The 14,877-nt window shown below is 39.6% G+C and overlaps 1 protein-coding gene across 3 annotated transcripts in view; it reads right to left on the bottom strand.

Moving 5' to 3' along the window:
- Positions 1-14,877, bottom strand: part of RIPOR2 (RHO family interacting cell polarization regulator 2) — a 188,158-nt gene that overhangs the window by 108,072 nt on the left and 65,209 nt on the right. Inside the window, exon 1 of one of the 3 annotated variants that reach the window (XM_019716820.3) lies at positions 2,660-2,868. The exons of 1 other annotated variant lie outside the window; for it this stretch is intronic. In XM_019716820.3, the coding sequence (XP_019572379.2) occupies positions 2,660-2,720 (61 nt within the window). In that variant the 5' untranslated portion in view covers positions 2,721-2,868. Of the gene's footprint in view, positions 1-2,659; positions 2,869-14,877 lie in introns of those variants that run through there. One more of the 3 variants, XM_074318944.2, reaches the window with a different exon arrangement.

Raw genomic sequence — 14,877 nt, 5'->3', positions numbered from 1 at the left:
TTCCAATCTGTGTTCCTTTAAGGGGAAATGGTCCTTTTAGGAATGTGTCCATTGCAAGGAAATATGGTTGCCTTAGTAACAAGCTCCTGGGCATATTCCTTCGTTTATGTTAGAGGAAACTGTACCAAAAGCTTTTTGTTTTCCTAGGCATGCTAAGAGAGCTGAAAGCATGGATGACATCTAGAGCAAGCGTGAATTCCTCTAGGTACATGTAATCTGGGCAGAAAGGATTAAGTAAGAATGCTGGAGGTTAAAAAATGAGATCTTAAGAGAATGTATACTCAAACGTCTTGTTTTTGATGAAGAATGACACCCAAAGAAGATGAATGGCTTGTGTAAGATCCTACAGCCTTGTAACAGCAGGTGCAGGACTACAGTGCAGACTCCTAACTTCTCCAGGGGTGTTTCCATTCTATCAGACCTCTGAAAAGTTGTTTCTAAACTCAAGCTCTGTAAACAAGTCCTATTTTGAACATACTAGGTTAACCAGACATGAAAAAACTCTGTGCTAAATCCCCTTTATACATCACTTTCCAAGTTACTCTATAAAGCCTTTTTGTGAATATATAATAGGAGTTAGTATTTATCGAGTACTTACCTACCGTGTTCTAGGCAAAGCACTTTCCCTGTAACGTTTAATCCTTACACCACCCTATGAGGTTTGTATTCCATTTTATAAGAGATTAAACTAAGGCACAGAGAGAATAAGTAATCTGCTCAAAGTCACAGAGTGAATTAAGTGGCAAAGCCCAGGCAGTGCAACTCCAGAGACGAAGCTCTTGACTGTTACCCCGCACAGAGCTTTCCTAACATGAGGGACCTCCTGGATAAGCTTTCACATAAACTGGCAAACGTGAGCCATGACTCTGAAAACCGAATACAAAAAAAACCAAATGTTGGATTTACAAGGATGCGCTGTCTAATTTTTGAAGATTAAGTTAAATGAGATAATCAGTCTGGAAAGTATAAATCATGTCACATGTGAAGTGCAACGCAAATATTAGGAATCTATTATGAAGATAATCTATACAACCCAATAGGTATTGCCGTCCCAATTCACCTCTGAGGAAACTGAGGTTCAGTTTAGCAAATTAAGTAACTTGCTTAAGTTGCTTAGGTAGTACGAGGCAAAATGAGAATTTGAATCTGAATCCTGTCTGTCTCCCAACTTGACTCTTTAACATGGCTGCTGAGTTTAAAACAATCACCTCAATACTCATGAATGCTCACGATAGATACAGGCTCATCAAGCCTGCTGTGCCGCGGGCTGACCTCTGAGGGGTGGGGCGCACACAATCCGTAGTGCAAGCATCAGTCTATAGGTGGCGCTCTTTAGCACCGTCGGCAGATGTAAAAGAAAAACCCCTTTGAGGCAGGAAATGTGGCCTGGGTATTTTGGAGGCTGGATGAATAATTTCCAATTTGTCCAATCTAGCCTCAATGCCCTACTTGTGAACATTTTTTAAGTTCTGAGGGAAGTAAATAGCTAAATAGGTATAACCAGAGAAAACACCTTCAAGCACAAGTGGAAGCAAAGCAACAGAGCCTAAGTCAAACTTCAAGTGGCTCTAAATACCTGTCCTGAGAGTAAAGCAAAAGACTGAGAATTTGGCAAACAGCAACGAAGCTCCAGTAGATATTCTTCAAGCTGATTTAGGTTGTGATAAAAACTCAAATTATGGTTTTAAATAGCTTTGAAACTAGAACAAAATAATGGAAAGACGGACAGCAAATCATTAAAAGTGGTTATATCTTAGATGATTAGATTGAAAGAGTCTTATTATGTCATACCCTTTAAGTTTTCTTCAATGAACGGTATTACTTGGGTAACCCCTAGAAACTTACTAGTGCTCCTTTAAAAAATTACTTGATAGAGTTTTTAAAGAAAATTATTAGATATGGTTTCTTATGGAAAACAACTGAATTTATGAAGTACCTGAGTCTAGATTACTGTTTATTTAGACAGCTCCAAGTTCTGGAAAAACTCTTGCCTATGGGCCAGTTTCATAGACAGCATTTGAAAAAGAAAGTTGTAGATTAATAGATTAGCTACTTGAAATCACAACCCTCATAGCAAATTTCCACTCCATATGTCTACATGTGGAAGAGCAGTGAAAGAAGAAGGAATACTAGGCGGTGCTGGTGGGTGTCAGAAGCTAGCATGGCTGCAGCATCCCTGCCTAGGAGAAAAGGAAAAGGGAGAGGCCGGAAGAATTGGGGTCCGAGGAAGAATGAGAGATGCAAAGCGGAAAAGCCGAGGCAGTGCAGATCAAAGCAATAAGATACATGGGGAACTGCTCTGATCCATTTGTCCAACTGCTGTCCTAGCAGCCTCGCTGTGGGCTTCCCTACAGTGCTAGACAATAGAGCATTGAAGAGGAATAAGGAAAGACTTAGTACTATATTCCAATCTAAACTTAACCTTTATGTAGTCATGACACACACACACACAAAAGGCTTATGGAGAAACCATTCCATTCTTTTGTCCCCTGCTTTGCATTATATTCCTTGAGTGTCTAGATTGATATCTGCAACCACCATCCCATCCAGAATTCATTCAAGGTCCTCAAGTCCTTGCCCAAACAGGGCAGAAGTTTCCAGTAGTGTCAACGCTCAGCAAAACAGACTAAAACGGCTCCTGTAAGAAAGACATGTTTACCTTCACCAAAAATATCATCCTCTTCATCGACCAGGAACTCCTCAGGGTCCAGAGACTGCATCTTGGACAGGACAGTCAGCGTGCAGCAGTGGCAGGCAGCCCCAGAAGCAGCGCCGGCCACCCCAGCAGCAGGCCCTACGGTCCCAACTGCCACACTGCCCCCAGGGCAGTTTCCTTCCTCGGTTGCCTAAGCCCTGAGGAGGGCAGCTTCCGCATCAGCCCTGAGAAAGCAGTTTCATTCATATGAATAGGCTTCATGAGCCTTTTGAAGCATGCATTCCAGGTAGGGTTATTCTCACCACTGAGAGAAAGGAATTTTTCTGGAAGGGGGCTGCAGATTCGGTGAGATCTAAACACAGATATCACTTGAAGTCTGAGGGCAATGAATTCTATTCAAAGCCACAACTTTCATATTTCCTTAAAGAGAAAGGTGGGCTTTTAACTTTCTTATGAATCTGAACACAATGGGTCATGTTGAAAGAGAGGGGTTCACATTTCTCCTATCTTGGTTTTGCTTCAGTGACAATTTATCTGAAAGAAAAGCAAGCCAAGCCACTATGCTAAACCAATGCTGGCATTTGGAGGGACAGAGCTTTAATTTACTCAGTAATAGTTGCGTTTTTCAGTGAAAATCTGTTGCACTTGAGGATTAGAAACTTTACAGCACTTAAACTAAATTTAACATACATCTAGGCTCTTACAGGCTCAATTAAATCTATGGTTAATTAAATCTATGGTTAATAAATAGATAACTAGTTGTTTGGGTCAAACAACTTCCATTTCACAATACTTACTCAGTTTGATTCTTCAGACTTTATCACTAAAGGAGGAAGGAGAAAATATTACTCAGCAGGCAGCTCCTCCCAGAGGGAGGAGAAACCATTGAGTTTCTGTGTGAGTTCCAGGGGCCGGCATCACTGTACCCAACTATCCTAAGTGTGCTGAGTTCTGTATGACTGTTTAGACACAAATCTCCGAGTGATGCTGCAATTTCATTTGGGGGTTTCCCAGTGCTCCTCCGTTATGTTATAAGACCTCTCAGGCAGCCAGAGGCTCAGAAAACGCAAATAGAGATGATGGTGGGGAGCTGTTGACCCAAGGTGTTTACCTCTAGCAACTTTATTTACTGAGTAGGTTTTTAAAAAATATATGTTAATATATTTTTAACATATTTCCTTTATTTTTTGGAGCAGTTTTAGGTTCACAGCAAAATTGAGTGGAAGGTACAGAGCTTTCCTGGTATCCCCTGCCCCCACAGGCACAGCGTCCCCAGTATGGATATCTCCATCAGAGTGGGACATTTGTTACAACAGATAAATCTACATTGACATGTCATTATCACCCAGTCATAGTTTAACTTAAGGTTCACTCCTGGTATTGTACATTCTATGGGTTTTGACAAATATAAAATAACATATATCTAGTATTACAGTATCATGCAGAGTAGATTTTTTTAAAAAAGATTTTATTGGGGAAGGGTAACAGGGCTTTATTGGGGAATAGTGTGTACTTCCAGGATTTTTTTTCCAAGTCAAGTTGTTGTCCTTGACTTAGTTGTGGAGGGTGCAGCTCAGCTCCAGGTCCAGTTGCCGTTGCTAGTTGCAGGGGGCGCAGCCCACCATCCCTTGCGGGATTCGAGGAGTTGAACAGGCAACCTTGTGGTTGAGAGCCCACTGGCCCATGTGGGAATTGAACTGGCAGCCTTCGGAGTTAGAAGCACAGAGCTCCAACCGCCTGAGCCACCGGGCCAGCCCCCAGAGTAGTTTTAATGTCCTAAAAACGCTGTGCTCTGCATATTTATCTACCCTCAAGCCCCTGGCAACCACTGATCTTTTAATTGTCTCCATAGTTTTGCCTTTTCCAGGATGTCATATAGTTGGAATCACAGAAAATGCAGACTTCTCAGATTGGCATCTTTCACTTAAGGTTTCTGCATTTAAGGTTCCTCCATGTCTTTCACAACATGATAGTTCATTTCTTTTTAGACCTGAATAATATTCTATTGTCTGGGTAAACCAGTTTAGTTTCACTTGCTAAAGGCCATCCTGATTGCTTCCAAGTTTTGGCAGTCATGAATAAAGCTGCTATAAACATCTGTTGCAGGTTTTTGTGTGACATAAGTTTTTAACTCATTTGGGTTAATACCAAGGAGCACAACTGGTGGATTGTATGGTAAGAGTATATTAGGTTTTATAAGAAACCACCAAACTGTTTTTCAAAGTATCGTTTTGCATTCCCACCTGCAATGAATGAGAGCTCCTATTGCTCCGCATCCTTGCCAGCATTTGGTGTTGTCAGTGTTCTGGATTTTGGACATTCTAATAGGTGTGTAGTGGTATCTCATTGTATTAACAAATGCTTTTGAAGAGCCTCCTGGTGCGGCTCTCCAAGCTAAGAACCTGTCCCCTCCTCCTTTAACTGCACCCTTGAAATTACACCAGCTTCTCCCAAGGGAGAATACGAAACGTGGGGCTGGAGAAGTCCAGCTATGAGAAAGGACCACCCCAGAGGAATTCTAGTCATTCAGTCACGGAGAGCTACCTGAGCCCCAGTGCTGTGCTTCCCACTGTGCTGGTTGCTGTTCAGTTCCCAAAGAGTGTGTGCAGCCTGGGGCCTGCTGGAACTTCCAATCGCCCTCAGCCATGGCTGGGCCATCCTTAGCGGGAAGAATTTGGAAATGTGTGGGTGTTTTGGGTTGCACAATGACTGGGGGGTATTACTGGTATTTAATGTCTTGGTAACCTTTCTGCAATGCATGGGACAATGGCTTCAAGAGGAAGAACTGTTCAGCCCTAAATGCCAAAAGTACTCCTCTCTATTTGAGAAATACTGGGAGGCAGACACCCTTCCTTTAGATCTCCTTTGCTTCCCTCCTTTCTGAACCTCCACCACTCCCCAACCCTAGTGGACTCAGGGGTTGCACTGAATGATCTAAATTAAATTAATTAAAATGAGCTTGAATTGTAAAATGGTGTAGCCACTATGAAATACAGTAGAGAGGTTCCTCAAAAAAAAAAGAAGAAAAAAAAAAAAAAGAACTAGCATATGATCCAGCAGTCCCACTTCTGGGCATATATCCAAAAGAATTAAAATGAAGATTTTGAACTGATACTTGCACTGTCATGTTCATTGCCACGTTATGCACAACAGTCAAGATGTGGAAACAACTTGAATGTCCACAATGGATGAATGAATAAAGAAAATGTGATATATATATATATATATATATATATATATATATATATATATATATATATATATATATATATATATATATAATAGAATATTATTCAATCTTAAACAACAAGGAAATCCTGTTATATACTATAACATGGATGAACATTGAGGACATTGTGCTGAATGAAATAAGCGAATCCCGAAAAAGACAAACACTGTAGGATTCCCTTTATATAATGTATCTAAAGTAGTCAAATTCACAGAAACAAAAAGCAGATTGGTGGTTGCCAGGGGTTGAAGGGAGAGAAAATGGGGAGTTGTTCAGTGGGCATAGAGTTTCAGTCATGCAAGATAAGACAGTTCTAGAGATCAGTTGTTCAACAATGTGCATATAGTTAACAATTCTCTACTGCAGATTTAAAAATTAATAGTGTAAATTTATGTTATGTGTTTTTTATCACATAAAAAAATGAGCCCTAATATAAGAAATATGGATGTGTATTGGAGCTGCATTTGCTGTGGCTGGGATGAGAGGAGGGGTGTCAGTTTTGGTCATTACTACATTTCTCACCCATTTTTCCATGTCCTTTAATCTTCACAACATCATAAGTGGATGCTATTATTTCATTTTATAGCTGAAGTAATAGGACTCTGAGAGCTTAAATAACTTTCCTGAGAGCACACAGCTAGTGAGTGGCAGGTTGGACTAATGCCAGAATTTATGCCATTACTGCTCATCAAAACAGCTTTATGGAGTGACTGTGGGTGATCTGGGTCACTACAGCATCTCAGTGGTTCTTAGGGATCTGCACCATTTCCATTCCATCCCAATTCAGAACCACCAGGTTGCCATATTAACCCTGGGATTCCCAGCCATTCCACTTCAATAAGTTAGCATACCTTCTCTAGGCCTATTTCCTTATCTTTAAATGGAAAAAATAATATCTTCTAGTTATGGATTGAATTCCTGGACTCCTAATTCATATGTTGAAGTCCTAAACCCCTGTACCTCAGAATGTGACCTTATTTACAAATAAGGTCATGGCAGCTATAACTGGTTAAGGTGAGGTCATACTTGGATACAGTGTGCCCCTAATGCAATGTGACGTGTCCTTATAAAAAGAGAAAATTTGGACAAGAGAAGAATGTATGTGAAGATGAAGACAAATCTATAAGCCAAAGAACACTGTCAGTAAATCATCAGAAACTGGGGGAAAGACATGGAATAGATCCGCTTTCACTGCCTCAAAAGGAACCAACCCTGTCGACACCTTGATCTTGGACTTCTAGCCTCCAGAACTGTGAGACAATACATTTCTGTTATTTAGACTACCTAGTTTGGCGGACATTGTCGTGGCAGCTCTAGCAAACTAATATACTTCCTCCTTTGGCTTGCTCTGAGGATTAAATAGGATAATTCATGTAAAGGAACTGACACAGCCCATGGCTCACTGGACATACTGAGTTATAATTATCTAACTTAAATGTCTCACAGGGCAGCTGGAGCCATTTCTCTGATTGGAGCCTCAGCGGGGACAGAGAATGAGCAGTCACCATGCTTTGTAAAAAATCTCAATCACCCTTGGTAAACCTCTTAGTCTTCTCTTCTCCAATTTAGAGATTTGAAAAACACAATCGCAAAGGACAAATCACAAAGGCCACCAAGAACAAACGTCTCAAAAGCAGGAATATAGAAAACAGGGTGCTGCCTCTCCAAAGCTCCTGATCACCTTGCAGAGATAAGGCATGTGCACGATGTGTGAGCTAAGAAGGAAAATTAATGACCTACAGAGGCACACATCAATGTGGATAAACCTGAAAACATGATGTTCACTGAAAACGTCTCCTAAAGATCTATGTATGATTCTATTTATATAAGTGCCAAAAATGGGCACAATGAAAAGATACATAAGTAACAGCTAATACTTATATAGTGCCAGGCATAGTTCTAAGTGCCTTGATTCACTTATTTCTCACATCAACCCTATGAGTGAGATAGGTATAACTATTATCTCCATTTTAGTTTAAGGCCCAAGGGGTAAAATGACCCACCCAGTATCGCGCATCCAGTAAGTGGCAGAGGTGAGATTTGACTCAAGCCTAAGAGTCCACATTTAATTACCATTACACTGTCTCTCACAGATGTGAAGCATAAAGGAATACTGAGCTATTTGCAGCTCCCCCACTGTAGCCACTCCACGCCTGTGCTCACATGGCTCCTCTTTCTTCTGTTTGTCCTACCAACTTCAGATATATCCCTTCATCTTTCAGGGCTTGTTTTAAAGGCTAACTCCTCCATGAAGCCTTTTCTAATACGACAGGTAGAAATGCTTGCCCTGCTCTGGTGGTCCACTGATTTATTTATGTATCTATTTCACCCTGACCCTTCACTCCTCAAGGGCAGGGGCCATTTCTTCTGAAACTTCGTATCTCCAGGGCCCTAGGATAGTGCCAGGAAAAAAAGTCATTGATCAATGTGTATTTTTTTAAATGAGTAAATAATGACTAAATGAATGGCCAAAAGCTCTAGTGTGAACTGAATATGAGAGAGCAAGAATTCTTACTTAGGAATTAGCCCTAGCTATAGGGCTATCTATTTTCTATAGAATCTATAGGAAAAAACTTTTTCTGTGTTCTTTAACTGGCAAATTAAACTGACGAAAGACAGACTAATGGGAGAAAAGGCATACAAATTTTATTAACATTTTTATATGCATAGGGCTTCACAGAAAAGAAGTGAAAAATCCCAGATAAGTGCTTAGACTCAGGGGCTATATACCATTTTTAAAAAAGTGATAAATTGTGGAGAAATGACTAGACAGAAGAAGGTAGGGGAAGGTTTGGGCCTCTGGTGGTGGTAAATAGTGGGAAGGTGACTAGGAAATGTGGGATAGATAAGGGTTATTTAATGAGATTTGTTATGCAGACTCATCTCTTTGTTGTCTCTGGTGATAAAAGTGGTCTTCAGTGATAGTCATTCTCCTCTTCCTGGTATGGGAGATGGGAACACCTTTGCAAAGAGAAATTTTTGCTCTGCTTTTAGGCAGAAAGGGCGAGAACTAAAAGTTGCCCAGTGTCTGCTGCTTGTCAATTGCCTTCAGCTAAAAATAATCCTAATATCAATGTGGCATATTTTGGGGTAGCATATGCTGATCCTCTTCAAAACCATACTAAAAAAGAAAGACCAAAGCTGGGGAAACAGTACTGGCAGTTGGGCAAGTGAATGAGGTGATGTTAAGCGAGTGAGGTGTAGGTTACAGAGAGTAGTTTTAACTAAGCAGTAAGAGGTAAGTCTGGCACAATGATCAAAGAACCTTGCTTTTTAGTGATTGAGGCAAACAGCTCTGATAATTGGATTTGGGGAAGAGAACAAAAGTAAAGATGAACCAGTGAGAGACAACTCTTTTGATCAAAGGCCCATTTGTGATAATCTGGGCTAAATTTAACAACAGAGCTTCAAGGTCAAAAACACTGGAACATAGCAAAGCTTTTCTACTGTAAACAATAGATACCCATTTTTTGCTGTATCAAGTGTGCAAATTTCAGACATTCAAGGCCTAGTCCTTGCTTTGAGGAACCTTGCTCACCCATTCCTGTATTCATTCATTCATTCATCCATCCATCTATCCATTTCAAAAATAATGAAAATATACGATATTTCAGGCACAGTGGGAAACAGTTAAGTAAATGTGTAAGTGACTGTGCATGTGTTGTGTTGAACATATGAAAATCGACACAGTATTATTTTGTGGTATGAAAATTTAGCTTATAATGATCAGCTATTTATTTAGTAATTTTGAACATTTCTGCATGATTTTCTGTTTTGAAAAAAAATTACTACCTGTGGAGCATTCAGAGGAGGAAGTCACACTAGTGGGAAAATGTCATCATCTAGTGGCTTTCATTCCATTAGAGGAAGAGCTTCACAAACTTCTCTCTGTACCTACTTCTGGAGAATTTCCCACTCCCTCCAGAAAGTGTTTTTAAATACTTAATTTTTAGATACAAGATCTTTAGAACAGGGAAAAGAATCTGAAATAATTAGGGGATAAAATGTCCTGAAACAGAAAGAAGAACAAAGTAGAAGGGAGGAATTGAAACTGTGAGGAGTGGTTGGAAACGAGAAAGAAAAATAAGGTTAAAAACACACACACATGAAAAAAACCTCCAAAGAACCAGAAATAATCTCATCTTTGGGTAACTTTGCCCATAAAAATGCACATAAAATGCACCTAATCACAAAATGCCATGACCAAGCTTCTGGGACTAAAGGAACATGCATTTTAATGGTGTTTCTGTTTTCATGTTGCAAAGAGCAGACACCCACTTCATGGGATGGCATTCCTCTCAGAGGCTTTGGAAGTCTTCCTACCCTCCTACCCCAGTTTTAGGGGTATCTCTTGGCTATAGGAGCCACACTCAGGATCACTTATTTCAAGTGCCGGGGAAGCCTGCAGGGCAAGATAGTCCTCTTCAGTGGAACTAAAGACAATGAGGGGAGTTGCCCAGTGAATGAATCTGCTCTTCACTACGGAAGGAGAGAGAAGAGCCCAGCAAAAATGGTCTCTATAGCAGGACTCATGCTGGGTATGGTTTGCAAGGTCATAGTTTTGGGCTAAGTACATGAGTGGTTAATCTGCAACTGGTGACTTCTATTTTTTTTTCATGGCACAAAGGCACTTGTACTGGGATTTAACAGAACAGTTTCAATCCTAGCTTTGCTACTACCCAGCTCTTTGACTGAAGTTCTTGAATCTGACTCAGAATCTTTAAAATGGAATAATAACCCATTTTCAGCTCTCTGTCCTCAAGTTGCCCCAAATTAAAATATAGTCTGAATCAATACCTTGTACTGGTGATACAAACATGGCTTCAAACCAGTATGCAGTCCCAAAGCCTCACCAGTGTAGAAATCCTCTGACTTCCACTGATAATAAAAGTTACCTCTCAGGGTTTTGGTGACATGGACTGAGATGGCAATCCTCTTCTGTGACCCTATCATCAGTTTTAGAATAGTTACCGGAGATTACTGTGCAGTGTGGCCTTCCTTCCTCTTTTTAACCTCAGGAACACTCTCTTGGGGTGGGAGTTACAGACAGAAAAGAAGTAGGCAGGAAAGAAAACTTTGAGAAGGTAGAAAGAAACAGTTCTTCATGTCTATGAGAGGTTAAGGGGACACTTTAGGGAGAATGACAACCCTCCCTCTCAGATTATGATTTTATACTCAAGAGGACACCTCTGTCCACAGAAGGGAGGCCAGATGAGAAGGTATAACTCTCTCAACTTTGAAAAGGCCTACCTCCTACCATCTTAAATCTTATGGTGGGAGATTTCTCTGTGGTACATAAACCACTGAGTGCCAAATCAGGGGACAATATGAAGAATTGTTGTTGAAAAAGTGAATGACATTAAATGACTAGTACTTACCCCTCTGTCACATCACAGGTTTTCCAATTCTTTCTTTTTGAAGAATTAAAAGAAGTTCTCATTGAGTGGTCACTGAGAGATCACTACGCGTGATTTATGGAATATCATTGAGAAAAAGTTCAAAGATTCAACTGGTATATCAGAGAAAATAGTGAAGTAAATACCTTCAAAAACACTTTCTTCTATAAAAGCAATAAGAAATATTGGGGAAAAAATGGAGTATCAGTTTTTTTTCAGAACTTCAGAAATTAAACAAAGGCTTATAGCAATGCAGAGAACATTTATTCAAGAAAAACAACTACACTTTCATAAGAACAGTGAGTTTTGTGGCATTTTTAACTGGTCCTATTCCCATCTCCTCCTCCCAAGATCTGTGGTAGTGTTGAATACCAAGAGCCTGCAATCACAGTGAAAACCAGCAGGCTGCAGTCATTAGAGTGGTGGGAGAATGGGGTTGGAGTTTCTTCAAAACCCCATTCCCTGAAAACTGACATTATTTGACCTGTCTGTTGGTTCCCTGGAAGACCCTGTTTGCAAGGCTGTCTTTAATTAACCCAACTCAGAGCTGCACAGTGTGTTGCCCTGGGCCTGCTTGTTGAAAACAATCAGAGGCAACTGGGGAACAATGAAGCAGCCTAAGGCAGTGGTAAGAGTTGGGGGCAAACAATAGGCAAATCAAAATCTTAAAAAGGAAAACCTGGGGGAAGAGATGGCCAGTGGGGGCTTTGAAAAGCTTTGACATATTCCTGGAATCCTAGAAGGCCAAACATGTATAGGGCTGTGTGCATGCTCAGAGTTGTGCACTTGCTTAGAAAAGATCTGAGAAGGCCATAAACTCTCAACACTGGCTAATCTTGAGGCAGAATTATAAAGTGTTTAGCTGAGTGTTGAATGTGTCTCCCAGCTTACACACAGAGCCCCTTAGCAAAGACTAAGACTTATTTGTTCTAAGTATCTAAAGAAATCTCTGTCCAACATCAGCTGATCACTAAGCAACTAAGCACAGATTTCAGTAGTCACACGTGACAAAGAATACAGGCTTTACAAACATAGTTCAGAAAAGTCACTGAACAACAACAAAAAAACCCAGGGAGGGGGTGGAATCTGATTTCCAGAGTTCCTTGTAATGTTATTTAAATTGTCTAGTTTTCAATAAAAAATTATGAAACATGCAAATAAACAAGAAAGCATGACCCATACACAGAAAACGAAACAAAACCAGTCAATAGAAACTGTCCTTGAGAAAGCCCAGATGTTGAACCTACTAGGACAAAGATTTTAAATTGTGTATTTAAAATGTTCAAAAAACTAAAGGAAACTAAATATGACAATGATGTGGCAACAATAAAGAATATTAACAAGAAGATAGAAATTATAAAATTAAGAACCAAATAGAAATCCTGGAGATGGAAAATATAATAACTGAAATGAAAAATTCACTAGAGAGGTTCAACATCAACTTTGACCAGGTAGAAAAAAGAATCAGCAAACTTAAGAGAGGTCAGTTGCAGTTACGCTGATGGAACAGAAGGAAAATAGAATTAATAAAAATGATTAGAGCTTGAGAGGATTGTGAGACACCATCAAGCATATACATAGATAAAACTCTCAGAATAAGCAAGAGAAAAAGAGGCAGAAAATATTTGGGGGGAAAATGGCAAAAAAACTTCCCAGATTTGATGAAAAGCATTAATCTATACACCCAAGAAGCTCAACAAATCCCAAGTAAGATCAATTCGAAGAAATCCACACCTATAGACATCATAATCAAACTGTCAAAAGCCAAAACAAAGAGAATCTTAAAGCAGAAATAGAGAAATGACTTACCATATACGAGTCATCCTTAATAAGACTTACAAGTGATTTCTTATTAGAAACCATGGAGAGCAGAACATAATGGATAACATATTTAAAGTTCTAAATGAAAAATAGTCAACCAAGAATTCTGTATCTGGCAAAACTAACCTTCAAGAATGAAGGAGAGGGGCGGATGGGTGGCTCAGTTGGTTAGAGCGGGAGCTCTGGACAATGGGGCTGCCGGTTTGATTCCCACATGGACCAGCGAGCTGCACCCTCCACAACTAAGATTGAAAGGACAACAGCTTGACTTGGAAAAGTCCTGGAAGTACACACTGTTCCCCAATAAAGTCCTGTTCCCCTTCCCCCAATAAAATCTTAAAAAAAAAAAAAAAAGAATGAAGGAGAAATGAGTATGTTTCCAGACATAAAAAGCTGAGGAAGTTCATGTATAGTAGAAATATAGTATAGAACATGCCTTATAAGAAATGGTAACAAGAGTCTTTCAGGTTGAAATGAAAGGACACTAGTCATTAACTTGAAGCCATAAGAAAAGACAAAGATCACTGGAAAAGGTAATTGCACAGGTAAATATAAAAGACAGTATGAATGTATTTCTTGTTTATAACTTCCCCCATCTTATGTAAAAGAAAATTGTATAAAGCAATAATTACAAATCGGTGTTAATGGCATACAATAAATAGAGATGTAATTTGTATGACAGTAACATCAGAAAGAAGGAGGGAGCAAGTGAAGCTATACAAGTTTAAAGTTAAAATTTATGTGGTTTTAACCAAAATTTGATTGTTATAAATTAAGATGTTCATTGTAATCCCCAGAACATTAACTAAGAAAATACACGCAAATTAAAATATAGTAAAAGAAGTGACAAGGAAATTAAAATCGCACACTAGAGAACATCTATTTAACACAAAGAATTGGGTAACACTGCTGTAACAAAATTCCCTTCATTATAATTTATTTATTTATGTGAACTTGGCTTCTTAGTGCTTACACCTATAGAAACAAAACATAAGAACATATAACTAATTTATGTTTTACTACAGCAAAGAGTAATATTCATCCATGGATAAATGAACTGATTGAAAAATGTCAACTCCATCCATCTCATTAAGAGACATAGTTCCAATAAAAATTTTATTTTATTTATTTACTTATTTTTTAAATTTATTTTTTATTTATTTTTTAAATTTATTGGGGAATAAAAATTTTATTTCATGTTGAAGATGGTAATTATCAATATGTGTAATATATTTATGTTGTTTTGATCAACAATATATCAATAAGTGTCATGATAACTCTATCCAGACAAAAATTTTAATACTTAAAACCATTCAGTTGGCCGGCCCGGCGGCTCAGGTGTTTAGAGCTCCATGCTCCTAACTGCGAAGGCTGCAGGTTTGATTCCCACATGGGCCAGTGGGCTCTCAACCACAAGGTTGCTGGTTCAATTCCTCGAGTCCCGCAAGGGATGGTGGGCTCTGCCCCCTGCAATTAAGATTGAACACGGCACCTTGAGCTGAGCTGCCGCTGAGCTCCCGGATGGCTCAGTTGGTTGGAGCGTGTCCTCTCAACCACAAGGTTGCCGGTTCGACTCCCACAAGGGAGGGTGGGCTGTGCCCCCTACAACTAGCAACAGCAACTGGACCTGGAGCTGAGCTGCGCCCTCCACAACTAAGACTGAAAGGACAACAACTTGAAACCGAACGGCACCCTCCACAACTAAGATCGAAAGGACAACAACTTGACTTGGGAAAAAGTCCTGGAAGTACACAGTGTTCCCCAATAAAGTTCTG

The sequence above is a fragment of the Rhinolophus sinicus genome, chromosome 7, assembly GCF_057876585.1.
Source record: "Rhinolophus sinicus isolate RSI-liver-muscle chromosome 7, RSI-T2T, whole genome shotgun sequence".
Taxonomy (NCBI): domain Eukaryota; kingdom Metazoa; phylum Chordata; class Mammalia; order Chiroptera; family Rhinolophidae; genus Rhinolophus; species Rhinolophus sinicus.
Note: the sequence above shows the minus strand (reverse complement) of the source record. Positions and strands in the feature narration are given on the sequence as shown.